Source organism: Echeneis naucrates, chromosome 1 (assembly GCF_900963305.1).
Source record: "Echeneis naucrates chromosome 1, fEcheNa1.1, whole genome shotgun sequence".
Lineage (NCBI taxonomy): Eukaryota > Metazoa > Chordata > Actinopteri > Carangiformes > Echeneidae > Echeneis > Echeneis naucrates.
Window position 1 is genome coordinate 15,707,451 of NC_042511.1, and position 22,959 is coordinate 15,730,409.

The 22,959-nt window shown below is 37.9% G+C and overlaps 4 protein-coding genes across 6 annotated transcripts; 1 reads left to right on the plus strand and 3 right to left on the minus strand.

Annotated features, from left to right (window-relative positions):
• Positions 1-653: 653 nt before the first annotated feature.
• Positions 654-4,874, minus strand: LOC115047768 (serine hydrolase-like protein). 2 transcript variants are annotated; one of them, XM_029508925.1, is made up of 12 exons: positions 4,613-4,874; positions 4,392-4,535; positions 3,386-3,499; positions 3,167-3,208; positions 3,040-3,059; positions 2,855-2,929; positions 2,090-2,196; positions 1,922-2,001; positions 1,792-1,826; positions 1,598-1,674; positions 1,350-1,431; positions 654-1,247 (listed from the first exon to the last, which is right to left on the minus strand). In XM_029508925.1, exons 1-12 carry the CDS (start codon positions 4,620-4,622, stop codon positions 1,122-1,124), a joined length of 912 nt encoding a protein of 303 aa, XP_029364785.1. In that variant the 5' UTR covers positions 4,623-4,874; the 3' UTR covers positions 654-1,121. The 2 variants fall into 2 exon arrangements, with proteins under 2 accessions (XP_029364785.1, XP_029364778.1); XM_029508918.1 differs by having other exon boundaries at positions 1,792-1,829.
• Positions 4,875-4,994: 120 nt separating this feature from the next.
• Positions 4,995-12,127, minus strand: LOC115047756 (serine hydrolase-like protein). Of its 2 annotated transcripts, XM_029508896.1 has the most exons (12): positions 11,994-12,127; positions 11,336-11,479; positions 10,602-10,715; positions 10,001-10,042; positions 9,886-9,905; positions 9,726-9,800; positions 8,991-9,100; positions 8,802-8,881; positions 8,621-8,655; positions 8,414-8,490; positions 8,230-8,317; positions 4,995-7,418 (listed from the first exon to the last, which is right to left on the minus strand). In XM_029508896.1, exons 1-12 carry the CDS (start codon positions 12,049-12,051, stop codon positions 7,275-7,277), a joined length of 987 nt encoding a protein of 328 aa, XP_029364756.1. In that variant the 5' UTR covers positions 12,052-12,127; the 3' UTR covers positions 4,995-7,274. The 2 variants fall into 2 exon arrangements, with proteins under 2 accessions (XP_029364756.1, XP_029364765.1); XM_029508905.1 differs by lacking the exon at positions 10,602-10,715.
• Positions 12,128-13,900: 1,773 nt separating this feature from the next.
• Positions 13,901-15,580, plus strand: mb (myoglobin). The gene is made up of 4 exons (XM_029502783.1): positions 13,901-13,943; positions 14,520-14,605; positions 14,795-15,014; positions 15,166-15,580. Exons 2-4 carry the CDS (start codon positions 14,523-14,525, stop codon positions 15,304-15,306), a joined length of 444 nt encoding a protein of 147 aa, XP_029358643.1. The 5' UTR covers positions 13,901-13,943; positions 14,520-14,522; the 3' UTR covers positions 15,307-15,580.
• A 2,587-nt stretch (positions 15,581-18,167) lies between these two features.
• Positions 18,168-22,508, minus strand: pane1 (proliferation associated nuclear element). The gene is made up of 6 exons (XM_029509982.1): positions 22,343-22,508; positions 21,451-21,527; positions 20,289-20,387; positions 19,943-20,022; positions 19,712-19,803; positions 18,168-18,448 (listed from the first exon to the last, which is right to left on the minus strand). The coding sequence occupies exons 1-6, from the start codon at positions 22,397-22,399 to the stop codon at positions 18,299-18,301; spliced, it is 555 nt and encodes a 184-aa protein (XP_029365842.1). The 5' UTR covers positions 22,400-22,508; the 3' UTR covers positions 18,168-18,298.
• Between the last annotated feature and the right edge of the window lie 451 nt (positions 22,509-22,959).

Consider the following 22,959-nt stretch of genomic DNA (forward strand, 5'->3'; position numbering starts at 1 on the left):
TGCCGCAGATAAGAGCATGGAGACTTCTGCTCTTTGAACCCTAAAGGCACAACAACATGGTGACTAATGTTTTTATTGGATGTTCATAATGGTTGCTGCAGTATTGGCCAATCTGGACTCGCTGCAGAGGCAGGTCGAAGCGAGAGGCCACGACATACATCTTTCTACGCTTCTCCTACCTCAGTGTGGTCTATCAGGCAGCCTTTCACCGGACAGAATAACATCTGGGCAAAACAAAACTGTCTTTTGGGCTCAAGTCTGAGTCAATTAAAGTAGAAGAAAAGAAAAAAAGATTTCAGCACAGTTAAAGTCTGTTTGATGGCAAATCACTTTACTCTGAGGCAACGGTGCATGCAGAAAGGGCATAAAAACATAGACATAAAACACAGCACATAAAGTTTCTAAAAGAAAAAGAATTAGAAAAGGGCTAAAGAAACAGCATTTACTCGCTGGAGTTCAGTAAGGAGAAGGCAGAGGGCAAAAGGAATGCTTATCTCTGTCTAGTCTGTTGGTTTTAGCTGGCGGAAATCTGAGCGTGGCAGAAACTGAAACTGATTATGAGGGGTGGACACAATCGGACAAGAAAGACTGTTCTTTCTTATTTACATGTTTGATGGAACGAGCCTGCAGTTTCTTGAGCAGGACCAGATATTTTACTGCGGACAACTTGTTTTACCTTAAGAGACTGAAAATCAGAGACTCAGTAAAAAACCCCACGATGTCTGCTTAGTCTCTAGATAGTCAGAGAAAAATAAGACAGTCGTGATGTTAAAAGTTGAGCCTGATAGGAAATACATTTCAAATGAAAAAGACTCAGTTAAGGCTCAAAGTCAGGATTTTGGGAAATTGACTTTATTTCCTTTATGTGCAAGGAATAGATGAGAACTGAAATCATCCTCCTGTTTTGAGTTGTCAGTAAAATTGTAAAAGCAAAGTCCCCCAGAATCTACATTACAGCATGTCCTGTCACATCAGGTTTTCAACAGGAAATATGTCACTTTGGCTACAACGACAGTGTTCCATTGAAGCTCTGATGCTCTTACTAGCCGGATTGATACCATATCAAAAATGTAAAAGATGACCGAACTGTGACTGACGGTTGGTTAGCAAACGTTTGCAGCTTATAATTTGTGGTGAGTTGATAGTGAAAGCACTTTAGCCCAGAGGAACTCAGACACAAATGTAGCCACAACTTCAGGTTTGTTCAGATGGATGTGATGATCGCCTGGTACCGTCACCACCTTGTGCTGAGTGAGAGATGAACACATTTCAGTTGGACATAGTGGAAAAAAAAAAAAAAAAAACACAACACCTGAAAGATTTTTCATTGTATTTAGATACAAACTCACGTTTTTGTCACGGAAGGATCGGAGAATTGCCGAAGTGAATGTTTCAGGTTCAGGAAATATTTTATTAAAGCCTTCTTCTGCCCTGGAAAAGCGATTTTACAAACTTTTATTTGAACGTAGGTGACTATACATGTATTAGACAAATAAATAAATTATTGTAGTGTGATTTTCACATTGTTTGCTGGTTGAAGTTCTATTCTGAGCTTGCGTATGTCATCACACAACCATACATTTTAATAGTGTCTTACAGAATAACTAGGACAGGGGCTTGAATCCTCGACTGCATCTCCAGACTCTGCTCCAAACTGAGGCACAATGTGTTCTTCTGAAAACATCCAATGAAATAGACAGTTTGTGTTTTCTGGTGGGCTGAGTGCTAAACCTTTGCTGTAACGAATGCCTGAGGAGGTGGTGAGTGTGGTGGAGGTTGAAAGGGACTTACCAAATTAACCCTCAGGTCCCTTGAGAACATAAATCCTGCTGAAGAGAAACATGTTCAGCCGGCAGCTGACGTAGGAAAGCAAAGTGTGATTATTCCTCACTGAGACGAGAAGAGGATGATTAAAATGTACCTCCTTCAACTTGAACTAGACCTCGCTCTAAAAGGATCCGTGCAGACTGCTCCGACAGAGTCGGGGTTGCAGTCAGCAGCCTGAAAGATATGAAGTGCACGACACGGACAAAGCTGTTAGAAGTCAAACCGTCCTTGTTATATAACTACAATTGAAACAGAGTCTCACCTCTGAACAGCCGCCTCATAAGTGTACACTTTTTTCTTTGCATCTGTCTTCTTTTCAAATTGGATCATCTTATCCATTGCCTGCCTCATCACTTTGGATATTTCTTTCTGTAGGAGAAGGAGACAGATAAGCTGTGAGAGAAATTAAGATAACTGAGGTATAAAAATACTGTAAGAATGAGTTTCACCACTTTAAGAAAGATAATTCAGCGAACATGCAAAGTTATTTTCTCATAAGCCTTCGGTTGTAAAAAACAAAACAAAACCCTGCTGATACATTATAATGAGAACAGTATTTTATTCAAAATAAAGATGTGTGAACACAGCTGTCACTGAAGACAGGATTTCATAGACTTACCACCCTGAAGGGATTTTACTTTTCTTTTTTTTTTTTTTTAAATCATGACCTTGCTGAGCCAAGGCTTTTTAAATTCATTATTTGTCATTTTTACTCATTATAGCAGACAGTATAATTAAACAAATCATGGCTTATTTATTGTCCCATCTGGATTTCCTTTCTGGAGACAATACCTGGGGCATTATCTGGGAGAATAAAATGTACAGAGGATAACGCTGAGCAGCTAAAAGTAAATCATGACATTTTTGAAGATATTCCTTTTCCACCCCTCTGTGAGATTAATCTGACTGACTCATGACATCAGTACTTCTAAAAATCCTTGCCCAAGTCTGGCACTGAGCTATACAAACACATTAAAAGCTGTGCAGGGAGTTTCAGAAATGTGGCTGTACAAACTGATAAATTTACAGTGTCTTTAGGTAAGATTCCATAGGAGTCCAGCAATATGACAGCATCCACCATCTCAGGATACAGAGCACTGAACTGTGAAAAACACAATAAGAACCACATGACAATATCACAACTAAACACTTAGAAAGTGTGAAAACAGGGAGGGGAAACATATCAACCAGAGAGAGGACACAGATGCTTACCATGGCAGCAACATCAGCGCCTGTAAACACGAAGAGGCTCCACATGATTTATGCTTCATATTATTTTGTAACACAACAAAATACACAGCGCACGTTAGGACCGATTCTGTTCTGATGCGGCACTCACCCATGCTGTGGCCAATCAAAGAGAACCTCCTCAGGTGCAGAGCTGCAGGAATTCATTTCACAGATCATCAACCAGGCAGGTTCACTGTCTCATAGCTTTAATCATAAACATTAAGTCCTGAGGAGGTTTGACCTCATATTAATAAAAAACTTAAAAAAAAAACAACAACAAAAAACTACAATTATGTTTGACTGAGATACAGTAAACACCCACACACACCGTCAGCAACTCTGCGTACATCTGCTACATATTCAAGAGAGGAGTAGAAAGATCCAGGAGGACGATGTGACGATCGGCCGTGGCCTGCCAGGTCCAGAGTCACATATCGGCACTCTGAGAGGAGGGACAGAGTGCAGATGTGAAAATGACTCAGTCACACAGCTCACAATACTGCTTTGCTCTAGCTTGGATATATGTATCACATTGTTTTCTGATCTTTTAATCAGTGTATTTTTCGGTCCAGTTGCTTAAAGTCTCCAGAGCCTCTTTTATAAGTGTGCTTCCTTTGTTGCATAACTGTGCACCAAAAAACATTAGTTTTCTCTTGTCCACCAACCGTGAGTTTCTGATGTTACTTCCAGATCTAAGCAGACCTTAGACGATCAGTGACAAGTGGCTTGTTGTTCTGAGAATCAGCACTTGGGCGGATATAATCATGCTTTTGTTGTTTATGGTTAATGATGCGATAGTGTAGTCACATACTGTAACCCTCTCTAATCTTTTCTCCCTCATCCTGGCGTATTTCACCAAATATGGAGCGTAAGCCATTTATAGCTATCTCTACTAGTGTATAGCTTGCTGCTTCAGATTTGAGGCGACGATGTGCACAGAACACGAGCTCAAGCTTCAATAAAGATCTTTTGCATCAGACATCACGGAGCTCGGCTTGCACTTCACCACCACCAAAGAAAGAAACTCAAAGATGTCAAATTTCAATACAGAACATTAGGTAGGGCAAATATGATGAGATTTTTAGTTTGATATTTTTTCATAGGAAAAAAAAAAAAAGATCAGCAACTGTAGCTTACTTCCTTCATTCCCCTTTTTTTTTTTTTTTTAAATCAGCTGATTGATCAAGAATCTCATTATTTCAGGCAACAATCAATACAAAAATGAATAAAGTCTCAAGTATGAAATTGCAACTAAATGCCACATGTAGCACTGCAGGGAAAGGTCCTGGGACGTGATGAAGAAGCTACTGGCTGACAGGCCTGTCCTGGTTTACCTTTGGGCAGCAGGGGGATGAGGGTGTTGAATGAACCACAGTTGTCAGCCCAGCCGTGCAGGCAGAGGACAGGACAGCCATGATCAGGACCCCAGACTTTCCCTCTGAAGTGTCCCCATGGCACTGAGACAGACAGCTCTGAAACTGGACACACAAACCGATGACACGAATCCACAAACTGGAAATGCTACAAATCACGGGTGTAATAAACAAAAACAAACCTGCTTGCATCTCAAATCGACTTTAAATAAATGAATCTCGGTTTCTGCTTCTGCACATTTTACTTCTTGCTCCTATTTTAACGAAGAAGCTGGAAATCCTCGTCGCGGCTGTTTGTCCAGGCTGAATCAGTTCAACGACGATCTGACTGCTGAGATTTCTCATCTCATCGATCTTCAGTCGTTTGAAAGTTTCAACTGTTGGACCTTCTCAGCTTCTTTACCGACCAGCCGTCACCGCACACTGACGTCAGGACACGCCCCTTCCTGCACTCACAGGCAGTCATTCATTCGTGCATATAAAATGAATGATATATATCTAATTTTAGATTTTAAACTCACTGTAATTATATATTAAGACTAAATAATCTGTCAAACATCAAAACAGTTTGAAATAATTTAACAGTACCACCAGATTTTTTTTTCCTCCACATACAACTAAGAAATATTTACCAAACTCGGATATTTGTACAGACCATAATAACTCAAGATTACCATTCACAGATATTTGAGGTCTGTCTCCTCGTCAACATAAAGCAGGAATCAAAGGAAATGCTCTTACACAAATGTTTCACACTTTATGTAAAAAGTCTATCTCAAACTTACTCGTGGCTTTTTTAGTATATTCACCGCATTCAGCCAACATGCCAAATCTCTCCTTCACATTAGATTAATGATCACTTAGAAAAAAACGTTTGTAAAATCACACAATTTATAACTGATACATATTTCCAAAAAAAACAGACAAAGTCCCCGTGTATACAGACCTGTGATAGTGTGTTAGTGCGACAGCTATTTTCTCTACATATGAATCTGTTATACTGTGACATTTCAGAAAACCAATTTGTCACCTTCAACAGGCCCTGGTGACATTTAAATGTCTTGTTTAGTCTGATCACACTCCTCGAAGTTAAAGTTATGGTTAAGGAGATGATTTGACATTTTTGTTCATGAAAACAAACAAAAACAAAAACATGATTTGATCGCCAAAGCAGTTGAAACTGTCTTCAAACAGATAATTTCAACTAATTGTTGCACATAAAGTCTGACGGCTTACACCTGTGTTTGAAAGCCAATGATGTTTGTGTTTGGTCTGTTTGTAATGACTCGTGGGAGGTGGGATTGTTGTAACCTTGTCATACACTTGCTCTTGTGGACAACTGCAGTGGAGGATATTTTGTCCCCAGTGTCTCTCAGAACTAGGTCAGACTTCTGCAGCATCCAGTTTCAGCTTTGTACAAAAACTGATAAAAAGAAAGTGTCCTCGGCTTGATGGGCACAGGTTAGTTTTGAAGTAAGGCTGGTCTTGTTTGGATGAGCTTCAAAGCTTTACCTTCATCCGGTAACTTGCACCAAACAAGACAAACAAGAATTATGTAACTGAGCAAGTTGTAGTTCTGACATTTCCTGAACAAAGGAAGACTCAGAGATAGCCGTGAATTTTAAAGATGAACACCCAAGAGGCTGCACTATTATTTGTAATGCACTGAACAAGTTACTGTGTCAGAAAATTGTTGTATCTGGGATGGTTTAGGGTGTTTCACTCAGGAACACAAATTTCCTTCACACTTCCCACTAACTTTTGAGATTAAACCTGAAAACACACAACTCAGACAAGTCACACACCTGCTAAAACAGTTACATCAGGAATTAGACTACGAAGATATTTCACCTACCACAGTACATTTCAAAACAGCCCTCAAAGGCAACACCATGCTATCAAGCTGCTGTATTACCAGAAACAAAACAAAGAGTTTTGCCTTTCTTCTGGTTACGTTACCAAGCGATCAGTTTCCACTTTTCCAGAATTTAAGTTTATGCATGAGGCCAAAGCTACGACATCTCACACAGTGCAATCTCTTCCGCTGATTTATGGCACTGGTTCTAAATGGACTTGATTTGGCAGTCCACTGATTTGCAGTTGATTACTTTTGTCCCAGTTAATGCTACACTTTGCATGTTACCCATCTCTTAACAAATTAAAGTTCACTCATTAAAGCTTTGGATTTGAATCAAGCCTGTCGATGATTAACAGGCAGATGCAATCCTTCGATGAACAGGGAAGAGCAACCAAAAGCTCTGAACACTGAAATAATAAAGAGGTTTTAGAGCAATGGTGTGTTACAGCCATGCCATTCTACTGTGCCAAACACACACACACACACACACACACACACACAATAAAAACACAAAATTACATGAAAGCCTGATGCGGAGCTCTGTCCATACAAAAGGAGAACATCTAAATAATGGAGATGTGATATAGAGGGTGACCATAGCTGTTATGAATGAGAAGTAGTACTTCATAGTTAGGGCCACATTTTGTTCATCTGTCTTTCTCCATCTCTTCATCTCATTTGACATCCCGCCTTTGCTATTTAGCAGACTATATGGAGTTTGAGATCAGCGTCTTGACATCTTAATCATTCTAATCTACCACAATGCAAATTAGTAAGTATTAAAATCCCGGGAGTAATCAGCCCACTTGTGAGCTGATGCTAAGGCAGCTAGTTGACAGTATTGAAACCATAAGGAATAAGGAAGAACAAAATCAAGAGCTATAAAACAATTAGAAGCTCCCATAGCACATTCATGAAAAGTTGTTAATTAATGTTACACTGCTGGTTGTCAGTGTGGAAGTGTGAGCTGTAGTTGAAATCGTTTGCTATAATTTAGAGGCTGGCTCATCTATGAGTCTCTTTGAATGTGCCAACACTTTGGTGAGCAGGAAGTCTGAAACAAGTGGCGCTACAACTCCAGGGTCATTAAGATGAATGTGATGATCGCCTGGTACTGTCACCACAGAGTGCTGAAAGAAACACATTCAGAAAATTAGACAAGTGTCGGAGATTAAGTTAAAAGTGCACCCTTGACAACATGAAAAGACTTTTTTTTTTTTTTTTTGAGACGAGAATACCGACATCTCATTTGACATCTCTCCTTCACTATTTAACACGCTTTTCAGCTGAACAGATGAATTTGATAACGCGTCCAGCAGTTCAGCAACAATAAGTCCAGCACTGACTCCGTTTAATTCAATTAATTCTCTTTAATTTGGTCTTAAATGCCACTTAATGATCCGTTACGCTTAACAGCTAGTGGCTGACTGTGGCTGTTTAGAGAGCTTTTTCTTTAAAAACTGCAGCTACCATGAGAGTAATGACTATGAACAAGAACAGCAAAGTTGAGGGCTGAGCGGCTGAACAATGTGCTGACACTCACGATAAAGCACTGTAAAGCTGCAGGGAGGTGCACATTCAGGCAATAACTCTCACTTCAAGTGATCTCTCTCATACATTTATATCTTTTTTTTATTGTCTGATTCATTATTATTCTAGAAAGAAGCCACTTTAGAAATAATTTGTACTTTGACTTGCAAAGCCCTCCCTTTTATCACCAGCTGACTTGACGCAGAGCATTATCTGAGACATTTCCCTGATGTGCACCCTCTGTTCTTTCTCTCTCTCCCCTCAGCAGCACTTGACCAAGTATGGAACTGTGGCTGACTGCAGCTAACTCTCATTCTGTTTGTCTACTAGGCACAATTACATACAGGCTTAACAGTTAAAAATAAACGCAAAGACACAAGTGCACCTGCTTAACTAGAAGAATATACTCACATTCCTGTCCCTATAGGCCTGGAGAAGTGATGATGTAAACCTCTTTTGATCTTGTTCAGCAAACATTTTCTCAAGGCCATCGTCTGCTCTGTAAAAATGAAGAAGATTGTATTTGTATTTTATTTGCACACAATGCTGTATTGTCTTAAGTTCGGTTCTTGTAATGTGTAAATGTGAATCTTACAGAACAACTAGGATGGAGGCTTTTATCCTCGACTGCATCTCCAGACTTTGCTCCAAACTGATGCGTTCTATGTTGTTCTGAAACCATAAAATAAAAAAAATAAAAAAAAACGGCACATTGTACCTGTATTTTATGGGCATCATATAGCACCTCTGGGTGAGATAAAACAGTAAAATGATGAGCTGGTGTAGTTCAGGGGTAACCTACCAGATTAATACGAAAGTCTCGAGAGAATACAACCCCTGTAAGAGAAAAAATGTGTTATATTTCCAACTTAGGAAACATAAGAAACATGTTACTATTGACAACTATCCAGAGAACAGACTCATTTTATCAAAGAGCAGCACACACAACAAACATCAATGCAGGAAAGAGGAAGATAAAGCACCTCCTTCAACTCGATCTAGGCCTCGCTGTAAAAGGATGTGCACAGACTGTTCAGACAAAGTCGGGTTTCCAGCCGAAAGCCTGAAAGAAATAAAACACTTCTCTGAACAACCTTTCTACAAACACAGATGCTGGATGTGCTTGTTTCTAAGAGGCTTTTAAAAAGACAATAAATAGGAAGGTATGTTACCTCTCAGCAGCCTTCTGATAGGAGTAAACTTTCCCCCTCTTCTCTCCTGTCTTTTTTTCAAACTGAAGTATTTCATCCATCCCTTGCCTCATCACTTTAGGCACTTCTTTCTGCGAGAAACACAATACAAACAATAAAGGAAGCAAATCAAAACTACCGACAAGAGTGGAATGCACTGCAGATATGATTTAAATTAGCTATAGGCCACTACAGAAGTTGTTCAGTCACAGAGAGGCTGCTTGAAAAACTCCCATGTATCTTCTTTTCATCAGCAAACTGAACTATATTGACTGTGAAGCTGCGTGTCTTATCTCTCAGTCTCCTCTTCCATGCTCCTACAGCTCTGTGTGTTCAGAAGAGATGTAAACAGCAAACTTAATTAAAAAGAGACAAAAAAATCAATTGCCCTCCAAGTGATATTTTCCTTTAACTTTGGAAATCAGACATTTTAGTGCCACGTACTGCAGATGAATGCGGAGTGTTTCTGGTTAAACCGAAAAGCTTTGTAAATTTGGGTCACGTTAAAGAGTAGCAAGCAGCTCACTTTGGCGCTTGTGCTAACGTCAAGGATAGAAGACAACAACAAAACAAAATTAGAATGTTTTGACGTTGAGATGCAACAGAATAGATGTGGGGGCGACCATCTAATATGATCTAACCTGCTCATAGTTTGAAATCCCTGGTGTAAATGCAATGCCCTCTCTAAGCCTGGGGGATCAAACCTGCTCCAAGTACCAGAACAGTAGGTAAAAATCCAAAGGAGTCCAGAAGAACAACAGCATCCACCATCTCTGGATACAAAGCGCTGAACTGTGGAAAACACAATATGGATGTAGATTGGATGCAAGACAGTCTCAGCCCACTATGTGGGAACAGTTATAAAACTGTCACTTACCAATCCGGCGACATTACCACCTGAAATGAACAAATAAATAAACAAAGTGGATATATGAATGTAACATTGGTAAAACATCTAAATTAAACTAGTTCTTGTATATAGCAGCACTCACCCATACTGTGGCCTATGATGGAGAACTTGTTCCACTGCAGAGCTGTGGGAGTTAATTTCACAGATCATCAAGCAGATTCAGTTTCTCATCACAGAAAACTAAGACTGTTTTTTAGTGGGGAAAAAAAAGGCATCGCTGCCACACAAATTACCAGGGTGATATATTATTATTATTTTTTATATTAATATAAATTGAAGCATCAATTTGTTGCAATATTACATAAATAATCATGCTGCCATCCCAAGAGGATGCCATTTTACTTGTTGTTATGAAGATAGATTAGTTTCTTTCATTATCTTATTTGCAGAAAACACTCTCAGATCTCTTGGCCGTGAAGAGCAAGAATAAAAATTAGGTCTTAGTAAACTAATGTTCAATAGACTTCATTTAGTTTTAATTGGCCAAAGAGAAACCAAAATCACTTTTAAGTATATATACATTTTTCTCATAATCATTTGGACAATAGGAGGCTGAAAAAAGTTTCACTGATACCGTCACTTACATTTTACAGCTATATTTATTATTGGAATAAAAAAATATTTTTTGGTTTCTTTTATAATTGATATAATTGCAAAACATGCAGCCTCTTGAACTCACACACCATCAACGACTCTGCGTACATCCATCACATACGAGGGAAAGGTGTAAAAAACTCCAGGAGGACGGTGTGATGACCGACCGTGACCTGCCAGGTCAACAGCCACATACCTGCACTCTGAGAAGTACAACGAGAGGACTGAGCTCCAGCAAGCGAATGCCAATATTTCACACTGAAATCCTCTCACTAAAACTTAAGAAAAGAACACCTTCAATACATATGTCGGAGCTAAAGAAATCCCTGATCAAAGAGCTACAATGTTAATGTCAGTGTCTGGTTAAAAGGCAATGCATGCAGACCAGTCATGGGTGCAAACCCCTGTCGTTTGGTGCAAGGCAGCTACTCTAATGAGCAAAACACCTCCACCATTTTTTTTTGTGCATGTGAGTCATGATAAATAAATGAAAACAAATATTGGATATTGTCACTTTCCATACATTTGCCCAAAAATATCAACAGAACTAATAGCCCTTGTATAGTATTTTAGTATAGGCTAATGGTAAAGAATGACTCTGGTTTCAGTGGCAATGGACCAAGTATGATACCGCTCTCCCAAAGAAGAATTAAAACTTCAGATTTAACTTTATTTTGTTGTTTGTTTTTTTTTTACTTTGAGATCAAGCACTACTACTTTGAGATATACCTTTAGGTATAATCTGGACAAACAGAGTTAAAAATGGATGTGTTGAAAAATAGTGACAGTTTTTAAATCAGCTTACCACAACAACATTAATTACCTTTGGGCAGCAGGGGGATGAGGGTGTTGAATGAACCACAGTTGTCAGCCCAGCCGTGAACACACAACACAGGACAGCCATTATCAGGACCCCAGACTTTCCCTTTGATGTGTCCCCATGGGACTGGGACGGACAGCTCGGAAACTAGACACACCACACAGTGATTTAGTGGTGCTCACAAGAGGTTGGAGGTGTTACTGTTTTGTTTTTTTTTTTACCAGAAATATTAACAAGAAAAGATATTAATGCTTTCAGAGAGAGTGGACTCTGTTCTATATTTCTAGGAAGTAGATATTCAGAGCAACAACAAATTAATGTATTAGTTGACTGACTGAAAAAAAAAAAATGCAAATGTCTAAAATGTTTATTGGAGTTTTTATATAACATGCTTAGTTTAAATATATGAAGTTTTTTTATTTGTTTGTTTTTTTACAAAATACTCCAAAGATAAATGCAGATAATTTGTGTAACCTACATTAATAACAACAACAATAATAATAATGTAATATAAAAAAAGAGACTCAAAACATTTTAAGATATGTATTACACAGCTAATTTCCCCACCATGGAGCTATTATTAAATATCCAATTTTACTATCTGAATAACATACAAAAAACCCCAACAGCCCTCATTTCCTGACCAGCAGTGTGTCCTCACCGGTTTGTCTCATTGCGGTGGACTGCAGGTGTCTGACACCTTTCAGCGTCTGCATCATCCTGGAGAGTAAATCTGGAAAAAATTAACCCCAACAAACTTAAACTGCGATATTTCCTCACTGTTCAAAAACTCCTTCTGGCTTTCCGGCTGTTTCCGTACCACATGCCGCGAACTTGACATGCTATTGGACGCAAAGTCGGAACGGAAGATTGCGGAGGACCAATCACCTCTCAGAGGAGGAGGGACTAGCGCGGGGTTGCCCGCAGTCAGGAAGAAGCTCATCTGTATGAGGAAAGCAGCAATGATATACTGTAAAAATGCTTCATGGCAAGAAATAAAGCAACATTTGATCACTTTAAAACTGGAGAAATATTTAATGAAGTGTGCTTTAAGCATAGCAAACAAAAGTAGTGGTTGAACAGGATAATGGAATTTGTTATATCATTAGAAATGACATTATTATGGCAAAGTATCAACGTCTAAGTGGCCTAGCTTTGGTGAAACTGGGGGTTTGTTTCGTTTTGGTTTTTTTTTTATTGTTTTTTTTAGCTGCAAGATGGTCTGTAAACTTTGCTAATCCGCTTTTTTGAAGGTGACATTTATGGATTGTTAAATGTTAGTTAATTTTACTGTACTAATAAGTTATATAAAGATGAGAATTTTGATGACTCCCTAATGACTCTGATTTATTTTAGGAAGCCAGAGGTCCAAAAACCTGATCATATGTTTGATTTTATAATTGACTCTACTAGAGTCAATTAGATGACTCTACATTTATGTATGAATACAGGACTAATAAAAAGATCCATGCAGTATATATTTGCTTTATTCCTGTAATGATGCATTAAAGTCACCAATGCAAACAAAACTATAACTTATACTGGGTGGAATGACTGCTTATCTGAGTTTATATGAGAGCAGCCTGATGGGAAGCGATTCTTTATGAATGATATGCCTTACGAGTCATCTGTGATTTTATATCCGAATTGCTCAAGATGAATATTTTTGTAAAAAAAAAAAAGTGTACATAAAGCATTTAAGATGGTGGCATTAGCTCCAACTTCCTGTGTGTAAGTGTGTTTTTATTTTATCTGAGCCTGTTTTTACTTTAAAAAAAAACCCCAAAAACCTCCTTCTATTTGATTTTTTACCTTTGACTGTGACGCACTCGGTGTCTGGTGTCTTCCAAGGGTGCTACAAAAATCTAATTCTTGGTTGTTTTTCTGCATGAATGTGTGGTTTTGAGGGTTTGCTGTAAAATTTATCTACATAATTTTCATCTGTGTTGCTCTCATTATCTTTATAATTTAAAATATCTGAAAAAAATGCTTGAGTCCATTTAAATGTAGCTATCAAATATTGTTGTGTGGCTATGTGCTTTATACATTTCATAAGGTATTTTGGCATAAACATAAGGATGTAATCTTCATGTTATCCTTTTGTCTGGGGCAATAATAAAGAATGAAGTGGAAGGGTAGCATAATTCAGTATTTATACTAAAATGCATTTTGTGATTTATGTCTTTCCTTTATCATGATGCTGTTCCACCTAGTTAATTATTAATTTGACTTCCAATTCCAAAATTCTCTTAAACATCATAGCCATCATGCAGGTTGGATTTATTGCAGGGCTCTTTTATTTGACAGAATTAACTGTAGCTTAACTTAATGAAATGGAAACGTACTGTGTTCAGGCCTGCATCATTTCACTTTGACCATATGCATATTTTTCCGGTAAATTTGATCTTCTTTATTCAAATGAGATTAGGCTCAGACCTGTTGTGGATATTTTAGGAGACATGAAGTGTGAGAGGTAGTCAAATGGGAGGGCTGGAAAAATTTGGTGACAGGATAGAGAGGGGTGAATATAAAAGGTCAGCGTTGGCGGGGAGGGGGAGTCAGACTAAGAAGAATTTGATATAATCACACAGGAGACTTTACAGCTTTGCAGGTAGGTACTGTCTGTTTTTAAAAGTTTCACGACAAAATATTAGGATTATTCCAACTTATTGACGAAGTGTATTGATTGAAGCAATATTAACAGAAAATCAAGCTGTTTTTGTGCAGGTTGATTGATGCACAATTTAGTGCTCAGAAAAGTAAGAGGTTATTCTATTTATCACACATTCAGGGTGCTAGCAAAATATCTTTTTAAGTAGATAAATAAATAAAGCAAAAATTTTAAATGTCACTGAGTTGAAACTAACCATACACTGCAAATGCAAACATTTATTTGAGCAGAAATAAAAACTCACTGAAACAGATATCTAATTGAAAGAAAGAATTTGCTGTTTTTGCTCTGTGGAACCGTTTAACAGCACAAACCCAAACAATGCCTCTAATCTCATTTCACATAAATTATGCAGGGCTCTAATAAGGGCATTGGTACAGATTCAATGAGAGCATGTGAGTTAACATATCTGTAGTTAGGAGCAGTGTTTTACTGTTTTTCTTTGAGAATTTGGTTTTTATTCTTCAAATTAGTAATGTTTTGAATGTCATGTTTTTTTTTTCTTCGTGCCCTTAGATTATGGCTGACTTTGACTTGGTTCTAAAGCACTGGGGTCCAGTGGAGGCAGACTACAGCACCCATGGGAACCTGGTTTTGACCCGGTAAGTAGCTCTGACAGGTTAAGATAACTCTATCACTGAAGGTCCAGCAGGGGCTAGTTCACACAATCACATCCACTCGCCCTTCCTCAAAAACGACTCCTTCAAACCAAACCGGTGACCTGAGTGTCCTCAGCAACATGTAATGTATTAATAACCAACGTTAACTCTTTCATATCCTTTTCACTAAAGTTTATTCACCGAGCACCCAGAGACCCAAGAGCTGTTCCCTAAGTTTGTTGGCATTGCTAAGGGTGATTTGGCTGGCAATGCAGCCATTTCTGCTCATGGCGCCACTGTACTTAAGAAACTTGGTGAGCTGCTGAAGGCCAAAGGAAACCATGCTACCATTCTTAAACCTCTGGCTGACAGCCACGCCACCAAGCACAAGATCACCATTAATAACTTCAAGGTGAGGACATTTTTTTAGGGATGCAGCCCATCTTTGTGTCAGATCTACTCATATATGCTTTATTTTGCTAGAAGTTATATTTATAGTATCCTGTTTGGGCTGTATCCTCCAAGTGTTTTTGAAACTTTGTTTCTCTCTGTTTCCTTCTCAGTTGATCACTGAGGTCATTATCAAAGTCATGGCAGAGAAGGCAGGGCTGGACTCCGCCGGGCAGCAGGCCATGAGGAATGTGATGAGTGTTGTCATTGCTGACATTGACGCCAGCTACAAAGAGCTTGGTTTCAGTGGCTGAAGATAAATGTCACTGTCAATGTCATGCAGGATTCAGAAGATTCAAAAGTTTACAGAAAACAAATAAAAACAAAACAATTGAATCTACTATTTGAATTATCAATCATGAAATCGAATACATCCCCTTAAATTATGGCCAGTATGCTTCCCATATAGATAGATATAGATATATATCTCCAAAAATATAAGAAGCTTCAAATGTATATCTTTCCTTGCAGATTTAATGGGTTTTCTCTGTAAATGTCAACATGCTGTGAGCCCTCATGTATTATCAATAAAACCCTCTGTTGACTCTTGACTGATTTGTTCATTCCAAGTTCCAAGCTCATTTGAAATCAGTAAAACTAACTGCTGATCAAGCTTTAAAAATAATAAAGTATGACAGGAAGGACATATTTCATAAGATACTGTATACGGTCTGAAAGTCAGACCAGCATATTGTTGCAGCGAGGCAGTCCAGGAAGCAGGTCAAGAACAAAACTCTTGACATCACGCACTTGGACACAGATATGCACACATACACCCCTGCCAACAAATACACACGGACACACACACACATAAAAAAAAAAAATAAAAAACAACTCCACTTGATTGTTGAATGCCAAGCAATGCAACCAATGTCCCTGCGTGCTGTTTCACCTAATCTGTGTGGACGTGACCAGCCAAAGTAGCCAGTATTTAATCAGAGCAGCTATATTTGGATGATTAATACTGATGTGATTTCCTGTAAACTATTGAGCATTTTTATAAATCAATCCCTCTCTAATTAAAACTCAACCCTCTTTCATCGTATTAGTGATCATAATGGCATTGATCTACACTTCTGATGCCTGAAAACAAACAGCGTAACTATGATCATGAGTCATATAGTTGGCCTTTACAATTTTTTCTGAATTTTAGAGGGATTCAGCAATACACAAGCCAAAAGCAAATATTTAAACCCCCCGCCCCCCCAAAAAAAAACAAAACAAAAAAAAAAACAACAACAACAACAAACAAACCAAAAAAAAAAACAAAAAACCTCCAACACAAACAACTAAACAATGAAACATTTCATGCCTGGAGCATTCAGGTTGACCTTTGGACTTGCTGAGGGCTTCACAACACAGCAACTTGACGTTTGCCCTGTGAAGCTAATTTATGTTAGGTGTTTCAAATGAAAGCTGTGGAAGGAGATTTTGGAATAAAGGTAGGGGTGTGGAAAGGTGGAACCTCTGAAGACTCATATCTCTGCAAAGGAAGTTCTAATATTGTGATTCAAGGTCAAAATCAGGGTTACTTGATTTGTTTGCCTTGGGAGAAGTTTTTTTGTGGACAAAGGGGAAAATCTGCATGGAGACATGAAACGCATAAAACCAACACAGTGGCAACATAGAATATCACAATAGAAAAAAAGATAAAACACAACACTAACTAAGTAAAACACAAGACTGCAAGACAGGCTATAAATAATCATATTTAACTGTCAGCAGGATTCTGCAAGAGTGGCACAGGGGTTTGAACCCTAGAGTCCTTGTTGGAGTTGGGTTACGCAAAAACTAGTCAACTAATTTACAAATTTAATCACAAAACTAAATATACCAATCACAAATGAAAGGTCACTCAAAGCTCAGGGTTCTTTTTTAACAATAAAATATAACTTGAGTAAGTTCCAAATAAGGGGAAGATGCACTCATTAGTTTTGGCTGACCGGTCAAGTGTTAAAGGCGCCAAGAAACCAGAGATATTGCCGTTATCACTGACATTCCCCAGTCTCACTGTCCTCCCCGTTTATGATTCTGCCAAAATCCCGTTTGGTACGATGGACAACTGCCATGATGATAACATAAGTATTAATAGTGTTTTCTTCTGTGTGTGTATTAGAACACACGCGCAGATGTGACGCCAAGCACGATGGCCCTGGTCACACTCTGCAGCACGCACACACAATTCTGCCTCTGCTAGTCCCTGAGAAGATGGTTATTTGCCCATTTTTTTTAACAAATAGGACATGTTTAAATTCATATTTTTATTTTTAAGTGGTTAATCATTTGGGATGATTGACTTTTTAAACTTAAATGATAGTTTGGTATTTACTATTTTGTCATATCGTTGACTGTTAATTCTGCAGTTTATTTCTCAACAATTGGAGTCGGAAGCAGCTGGATGGCCAGGTTTGTTGTTATTTGCTAAATATTAAAATTATGAATAACAACCAATCCATCTCACAGAATGCTGAATATTAACGTCATTTACTTTTTTAAATGGAAATCCCATTTGTAGTGTAATTATCTCAACAATTCTTGATGTGTAAATAAGCAAAATCAAAAAGACAAAACAAAATATTCACAACTGAATACTTAAATCACTTCTGAATTCTTGATGCTTTCAGCTCACTTCCATTAAATGTACAACAACTCAAAGTCTTATCTGCATTTATAAGTGTAACTTATCCTGCTTTAACACAAAGCAACACAAAGTTAACCAGAGAGTACAGAGGCTATAGATCTTCACACAGTCCAAAGAAAAGGTTTAATCTGCCAAAATAATTAAAAATCACATGTATGATCAGTGAGTAATTATTCTATGTAATGAAATGTTCACAAAAAGGACACCTAATGTTGCTATAGACTAATCCATTTGAAGAGTGCCAGAAGTTTGTGTTCAAAGGTCATTTTATCTGCCAACAGTCATGATTACTGTCGATGACTAAGTAGAGAGCGTTACTGACTTTATTATTTGGATTTGTTTTTCTGATGTTACATGTCAAGATAATATGGACTGGTTCTTCATACTGTTTGCAAAAAAATAACAAACTAACAAAAAACTAAGTCAACGAACAGCAGCTTTGATCCAAAAAAAAAAAAAAAGTATGGTAAAAAAACAAAAAACAAAGAAAGAAAGAAAAAAACACAAATCAAAAGCAAAACCATGCTAAATTACAATCTTAGTATAAACCTACAAATAAATATATATATATATATATATGTACATGGCAAAATCTGTCACAAGAACTAATCAAAGCTCGGCTGGTCGATGTCTGGGGGGACAGTGCATCGAGTCAGGTTGGACAGGTAAAGAGCAGTAGCCATAGGAACAAGACCTGCCGCCACCTTCAGGATGGTCAGCAGTCTTTCTGCAGCACTGGTTACACCATCTGGAGTCTAAAGAGAGGTTAAAAGAAGAGACATATTGAGGAGACATTTGTGTGTTGTAATATTCTGAACAGCAGAAACACTCAGTTACATTATTCATATGCGAAAAAGGTTTCTGAGCAGAATATAACAAGGATTTCTACTGATAATTAATTATGTTAACACAACTTGGACCTGTACATGCAGCAACATGGTGAATTCATTCAGCTTTATTGAAGTGCTTTCACACAAAATCAACAAGCTTGACCAATTTGCATCTGCAAATGGGAAAATTAACCTGATTAGTTTCCTTTTTATTTCCAAGGGGCATTATCAAGAGTCACAGAGCGAAATGCCAATGGATGCAATTGAGCAGATGTTGATATAACCCAGACTGAAGCTGGTTAGGAAATGTAATTGTTTCCAAATCCTCTCTATCATACAACAAATACACTGTTCTTTATCGAAAGTGTATCATCCTGTTTGTTTAGTAGTACACAACAGCCTTCATCTTGGTTGTTCATAGACACTCCTCAACACCACTTCCCTAATATAATCCATCCCATTATAGATCAAGGGTTGTGACTGGTCCAATGAAGGAAATCTGTCTTAGTGAAAACAAATGAAGATATGATTGCTGATTAGTTCTGGCCTCCAAGCCAAATATCGACCCAAATACCAAATTCAAGGACTGCATCCTTCGAATATATCTAAAGATTGACTGCATTGCAGCTTTGTTTTTGAAGGGCCCTTCGTTGCGGCTGAGAAAAGAATCCTTCATTTTCCTACTCTACATTTTATAGCATGCCAGTGACAGAGCACTGTGGAATCGCAAAATGAGAATAAGGCAGGCTCCACAAAACTGAAAATCCTCTGCAGAAGAGACTGCTCATCTCAGTTTGGCCTTCATGGTTGATGATGGTCACAAAAGCCTCATCTTCAGAAGATGCAACCCCCTTATCTGAAAGACAATAAGCTTCCTAGCTATCCGCTGCAGCTATCAGTGTTTATTTCAGATCTGATCATCTGGACAGAAACTCTACAAAAGCCTTTCATTGAAACATTCCACTACATAAATAATGTGACTTTTACGCTGGAGACGTGTAAACTCTCCCAACATCCCACAGTAAGGAATCAAATCATTACATAGCTTCCATCATCATCATCAGAGAAAATTTCTATATTTTGTAAATGAGATGTTTTAAAAAAAAATTGTAATCTGCTACATGTGTTTGCACCTTAAACAACATCTTCAGTAGAAACCATCTGCAAACCACAGAAATTGACACAAACCTGATCTTCTGCAAACACCAGGGGGCAATGAAGTGAAGCAGCCAGCTTTCTGACAGCATCCAGACGCTCTGTGGGGACTGAGGCGTTACGAGCTACAAAGGACAGAAAAAAATAATCATTGAGTGAAAAAGAAAGGTTGAACTAAGATGTGGTCATTTTCCAAAGATAAAGAAAAATGGGCCATCTTAGAAAATGTTTTTTCTTCATGGGTCTATTGAACCATAGCCGCACCTTTAGTCACTGTGAAGCAGACTTTTCCAAGGAAATATCCAGGGTCCAAATACTTAAGAGAAGCTTCTGCTGACTGGAAACTGCCACAGAACAAAAAATTGCATGTCACGGTATTAATTATCATTATTATGTTTGAACAATTTATCCACACTTGGAGAGAACAGTAATCATAACTTATAAAGCAATCTGTGGAGAAAGCCATGCTACAGAAACCAGTAGAGCATAACAAAGAAGTCAATGTTACGCCGTCGAGTTTCTCCATTTACACGCATAAAGTTATGAGTTCGGTTTGGAAAAGCATCTGTGTGAAAAGATTTGAAAGTGTGAGGACATGAAGGAAGGTTACCTGAGCTCAGAGGTCAGGTTGATAATGAACACCACCAGGTCTATTCTTGGACGATGCTCCTCATTCTCCATGGGAAGGGGGAGACTTTTGGCTAGTCTCCTGGTTAGAACAATAAATGTTCTGGGTGTCAGGCATGGTCATGAGCATGGTCACAGATTTGTACCAAACAGAGTCAGTGAAACTATGTTTACAACAAACAAGACGAACAGTAGAAATTGGAAAGACTCCAAGGTTTACAGCTTGTAAAAGTTGTGTCATCACACAAGTCAAAATTGAGGGTTTAAATACTATCCATTTGCAATATTATATTAAACTGGTTTGCTGACATTGTGAAGCACTGTGGATTGTGGGAGTTTTTGCCTTCAACACAGTTGTGACATTTCTTTAAACTTCTCTCAGTTAAGATTTCTTCAGTTCCTGAGCTGTGAGGCAAATAAAGTGCAGGTGTCTGCTCCTCTCCCAAATAAAATGAGGCAGGCTTGTTTCCTCTTTACCTAAAGTTCCAGACCTCTAATGACTAAAATGATTTATATGATTTAAATATGAAGTTGAAATGAATAATATATATTTTTATATCAAAATTTGGCTAAAAATTGGATAAAGAGCCAACTGCTTCTGGGACCTGAAAAAGCTGACAATGATGCAAAAAGAAAAAGTAGCATAATGAAAGACTGTTACTTTGACTAAAATTTAAGGTTCCCTTTGTTTGGAAATTTACTCTAAACATTTGAGAAAACAGTAAAGAAAAAAGTGCACAACTCAGCAAAACATATGACATAAAGTAGACATCAGGATTTTTAGAAATCTTAATGTGGAAGGGTTATATATTATAACTTAACGTATGAAGTCATTAACATAACTGACAGTCTAGAGCCCCCAATTCTTTTAAATAAAATATGCAATATGCAATAATGCAATACACTTTTACTGCTTGTACAGTACGGTCTGAACAACAGAAATAAACAATTTCTTCTTTTTTCTTACTATTTAAAGTCAATCCATACTAAATAAAAGTGGGATAGTAGCTTTAGTAAAAAAAAAATTATAATATATATATATATATATATGCCAGATATCATTTTCACTGGTTTGTGTCATGACAATAATTGTTTTGCATCCAAGTGTTGACTTCCCTAGTTTTGCATTATAGGGCAATACTTACACATTTACAGTGACAGCAGTCTCCTCCACGAGAGCCTCTGCTAATTTCTGCTGAAGCTGCTCCTCACTTTCAACCAACTGGAGGAAAAAAAATACAGTCATCACAAAACCTGCAGATAACAAGGTACACTGTAATACAGACTGCTGGAATAAAAAGTATGCTTTCAAATCTGTCTGATGATTTTTATAAACATGACCCAGTACTGTAATGTATATTTTCTTAGGTGCAGAGCTTATGTGCAATTCAGTAGCGTTTTTATTGTAAGCAGCAATAAATATAATATCTTGATGTAAACAGGACGTAATTGGACAGGTACATGTTACACATATATTATAAACTTCCTACACGAGCCACTTTTTAATTTCATTTTCATTTTTCTGATATTTCATAATGAATAAAGAGGCGCCATATAAATAAAATGTATTTATTTATAAAAAAAAAAAAAAATCTGTCAGTGCATCTCAATCTCTGTTAATTTCTACCATTGGACACCAACACAGTTTTGAAAATAACACACTGATCATTCTTACTAAACTCCGTATCAGTGCTAATTTGAACCACTTCCATTTATTATGAAACATCTCTGGGTTACAACTAGATGCTCTTTCTTCTGGGACACACAACATGTCGTTGGGATAGATTTGTGACAGCTTTAAAAAGCTTCGCGGAACATGAATGTTTACATTTTGCTTTGAGCTGCTGTCTCAGGGAAAGTGCTTCAAATATGTTGAGTTAAAGTGGTACTAGGTACTCGATCCACGAGAGTTAAGATAAGAACAGATCACAGATGAAGCTAAAGGCTAAAGTTCATGGATAAAACACCCTCGGAAGTTAACTGACAGCTAAATATATTTCTATGCATCTATTAAACGGTCGGCTCATTCGGACTCACCAAGATGTTCGCTGTGTTTAAACCGGGAAGTTTACTGAAAGGTTTCAGCAACGACATCCTGATTTCCAAAAACAATCCAAACAAATAAAAAAAACCCCTAAAAACAGTCGCAGTTACGTGAAAACGGTTAATAAGGAGTGTTTATTTCCCGGGTCAGTTCAGGAAGTGGCTCAGTCCATCTTCTCTCGCGCTTCTTTTCCAAACGTGCATACGTCATGACGCATGGGCCTCACGGGCGCTAGTCCTCTCTCTCCCCCTGCAGGCCGCTGAGTGTCCTGCACCTCACTGCTCCTGCAGGAGCCTTTTCACTTCAACGGTTTAAATACTTCATTTCTAATGTTTAGGTTTGGGCTGTTGGTGGGACAAGAGGGCGTCAGTTTGGGCTCATAGCAATTACAGAGGCCACTTCCCTTCATTAAGGACCTTCATGATTGATATTTTGGATATGCTTTCCTGTTAATTTGGCATAAAAAGCTCATTTTAATACATGGGTTTTACATAGAATATTCTTAGTGTGCGGCGTTGATTAATTGTTGATACTGATTAAACTACATCAATACTTCCTCTAGCACTGGTTATCAGTAATATGACACTTCAATGCAGGGAGACCCATAATG

What these genes read in the sequence shown, in the direction of transcription:
- LOC115047768 (XM_029508918.1), bottom strand. An exon ending in TGTACGCAGAGTTGCTGACG is followed by an intron (nt 3,209 to 3,385) that starts GTGTGTGTGGGT and finishes GAATTCCTGCAG; the next exon opens with CTCTGCACCTGAGGAGGTTC. An exon ending in TATGAGGCGGCTGTTCAGAG is followed by an intron (nt 2,002 to 2,089) that starts GTGAGACTCTGT and finishes CATATCTTTCAG; the next exon opens with GCTGCTGACTGCAACCCCGA.
- LOC115047756 (XM_029508896.1), bottom strand. Translation starts at nt 12,051, where the DNA reads ATGATGCAGACGCTGAAAGGTGTCAGACACCTGCAGTCCACCGCAATG. An exon ending in CACCGCAATGAGACAAACCG is followed by an intron (nt 11,480 to 11,993) that starts GTGAGGACACAC and finishes TGGTGTGTCTAG; the next exon opens with TTTCCGAGCTGTCCGTCCCA. An exon ending in CATCCCCCTGCTGCCCAAAG is followed by an intron (nt 10,716 to 11,335) that starts GTAATTAATGTT and finishes TGTACTTCTCAG; the next exon opens with AGTGCAGGTATGTGGCTGTT.
- mb (XM_029502783.1), top strand. Translation starts at nt 14,523, where the DNA reads ATGGCTGACTTTGACTTGGTTCTAAAGCACTGGGGTCCAGTGGAGGCA. An exon ending in GGGAACCTGGTTTTGACCCG is followed by an intron (nt 14,606 to 14,794) that starts GTAAGTAGCTCT and finishes TTTTCACTAAAG; the next exon opens with TTTATTCACCGAGCACCCAG. An exon ending in TCACCATTAATAACTTCAAG is followed by an intron (nt 15,015 to 15,165) that starts GTGAGGACATTT and finishes TTTCCTTCTCAG; the next exon opens with TTGATCACTGAGGTCATTAT.
- pane1 (XM_029509982.1), bottom strand. Translation starts at nt 22,399, where the DNA reads ATGTCGTTGCTGAAACCTTTCAGTAAACTTCCCGGTTTAAACACAGCG. An exon ending in AACCTGACCTCTGAGCTCAG is followed by an intron (nt 20,023 to 20,288) that starts GTAACCTTCCTT and finishes GTTCTGTGGCAG; the next exon opens with TTTCCAGTCAGCAGAAGCTT. An exon ending in CTGCTTCACAGTGACTAAAG is followed by an intron (nt 19,804 to 19,942) that starts GTGCGGCTATGG and finishes TGTCCTTTGTAG; the next exon opens with CTCGTAACGCCTCAGTCCCC.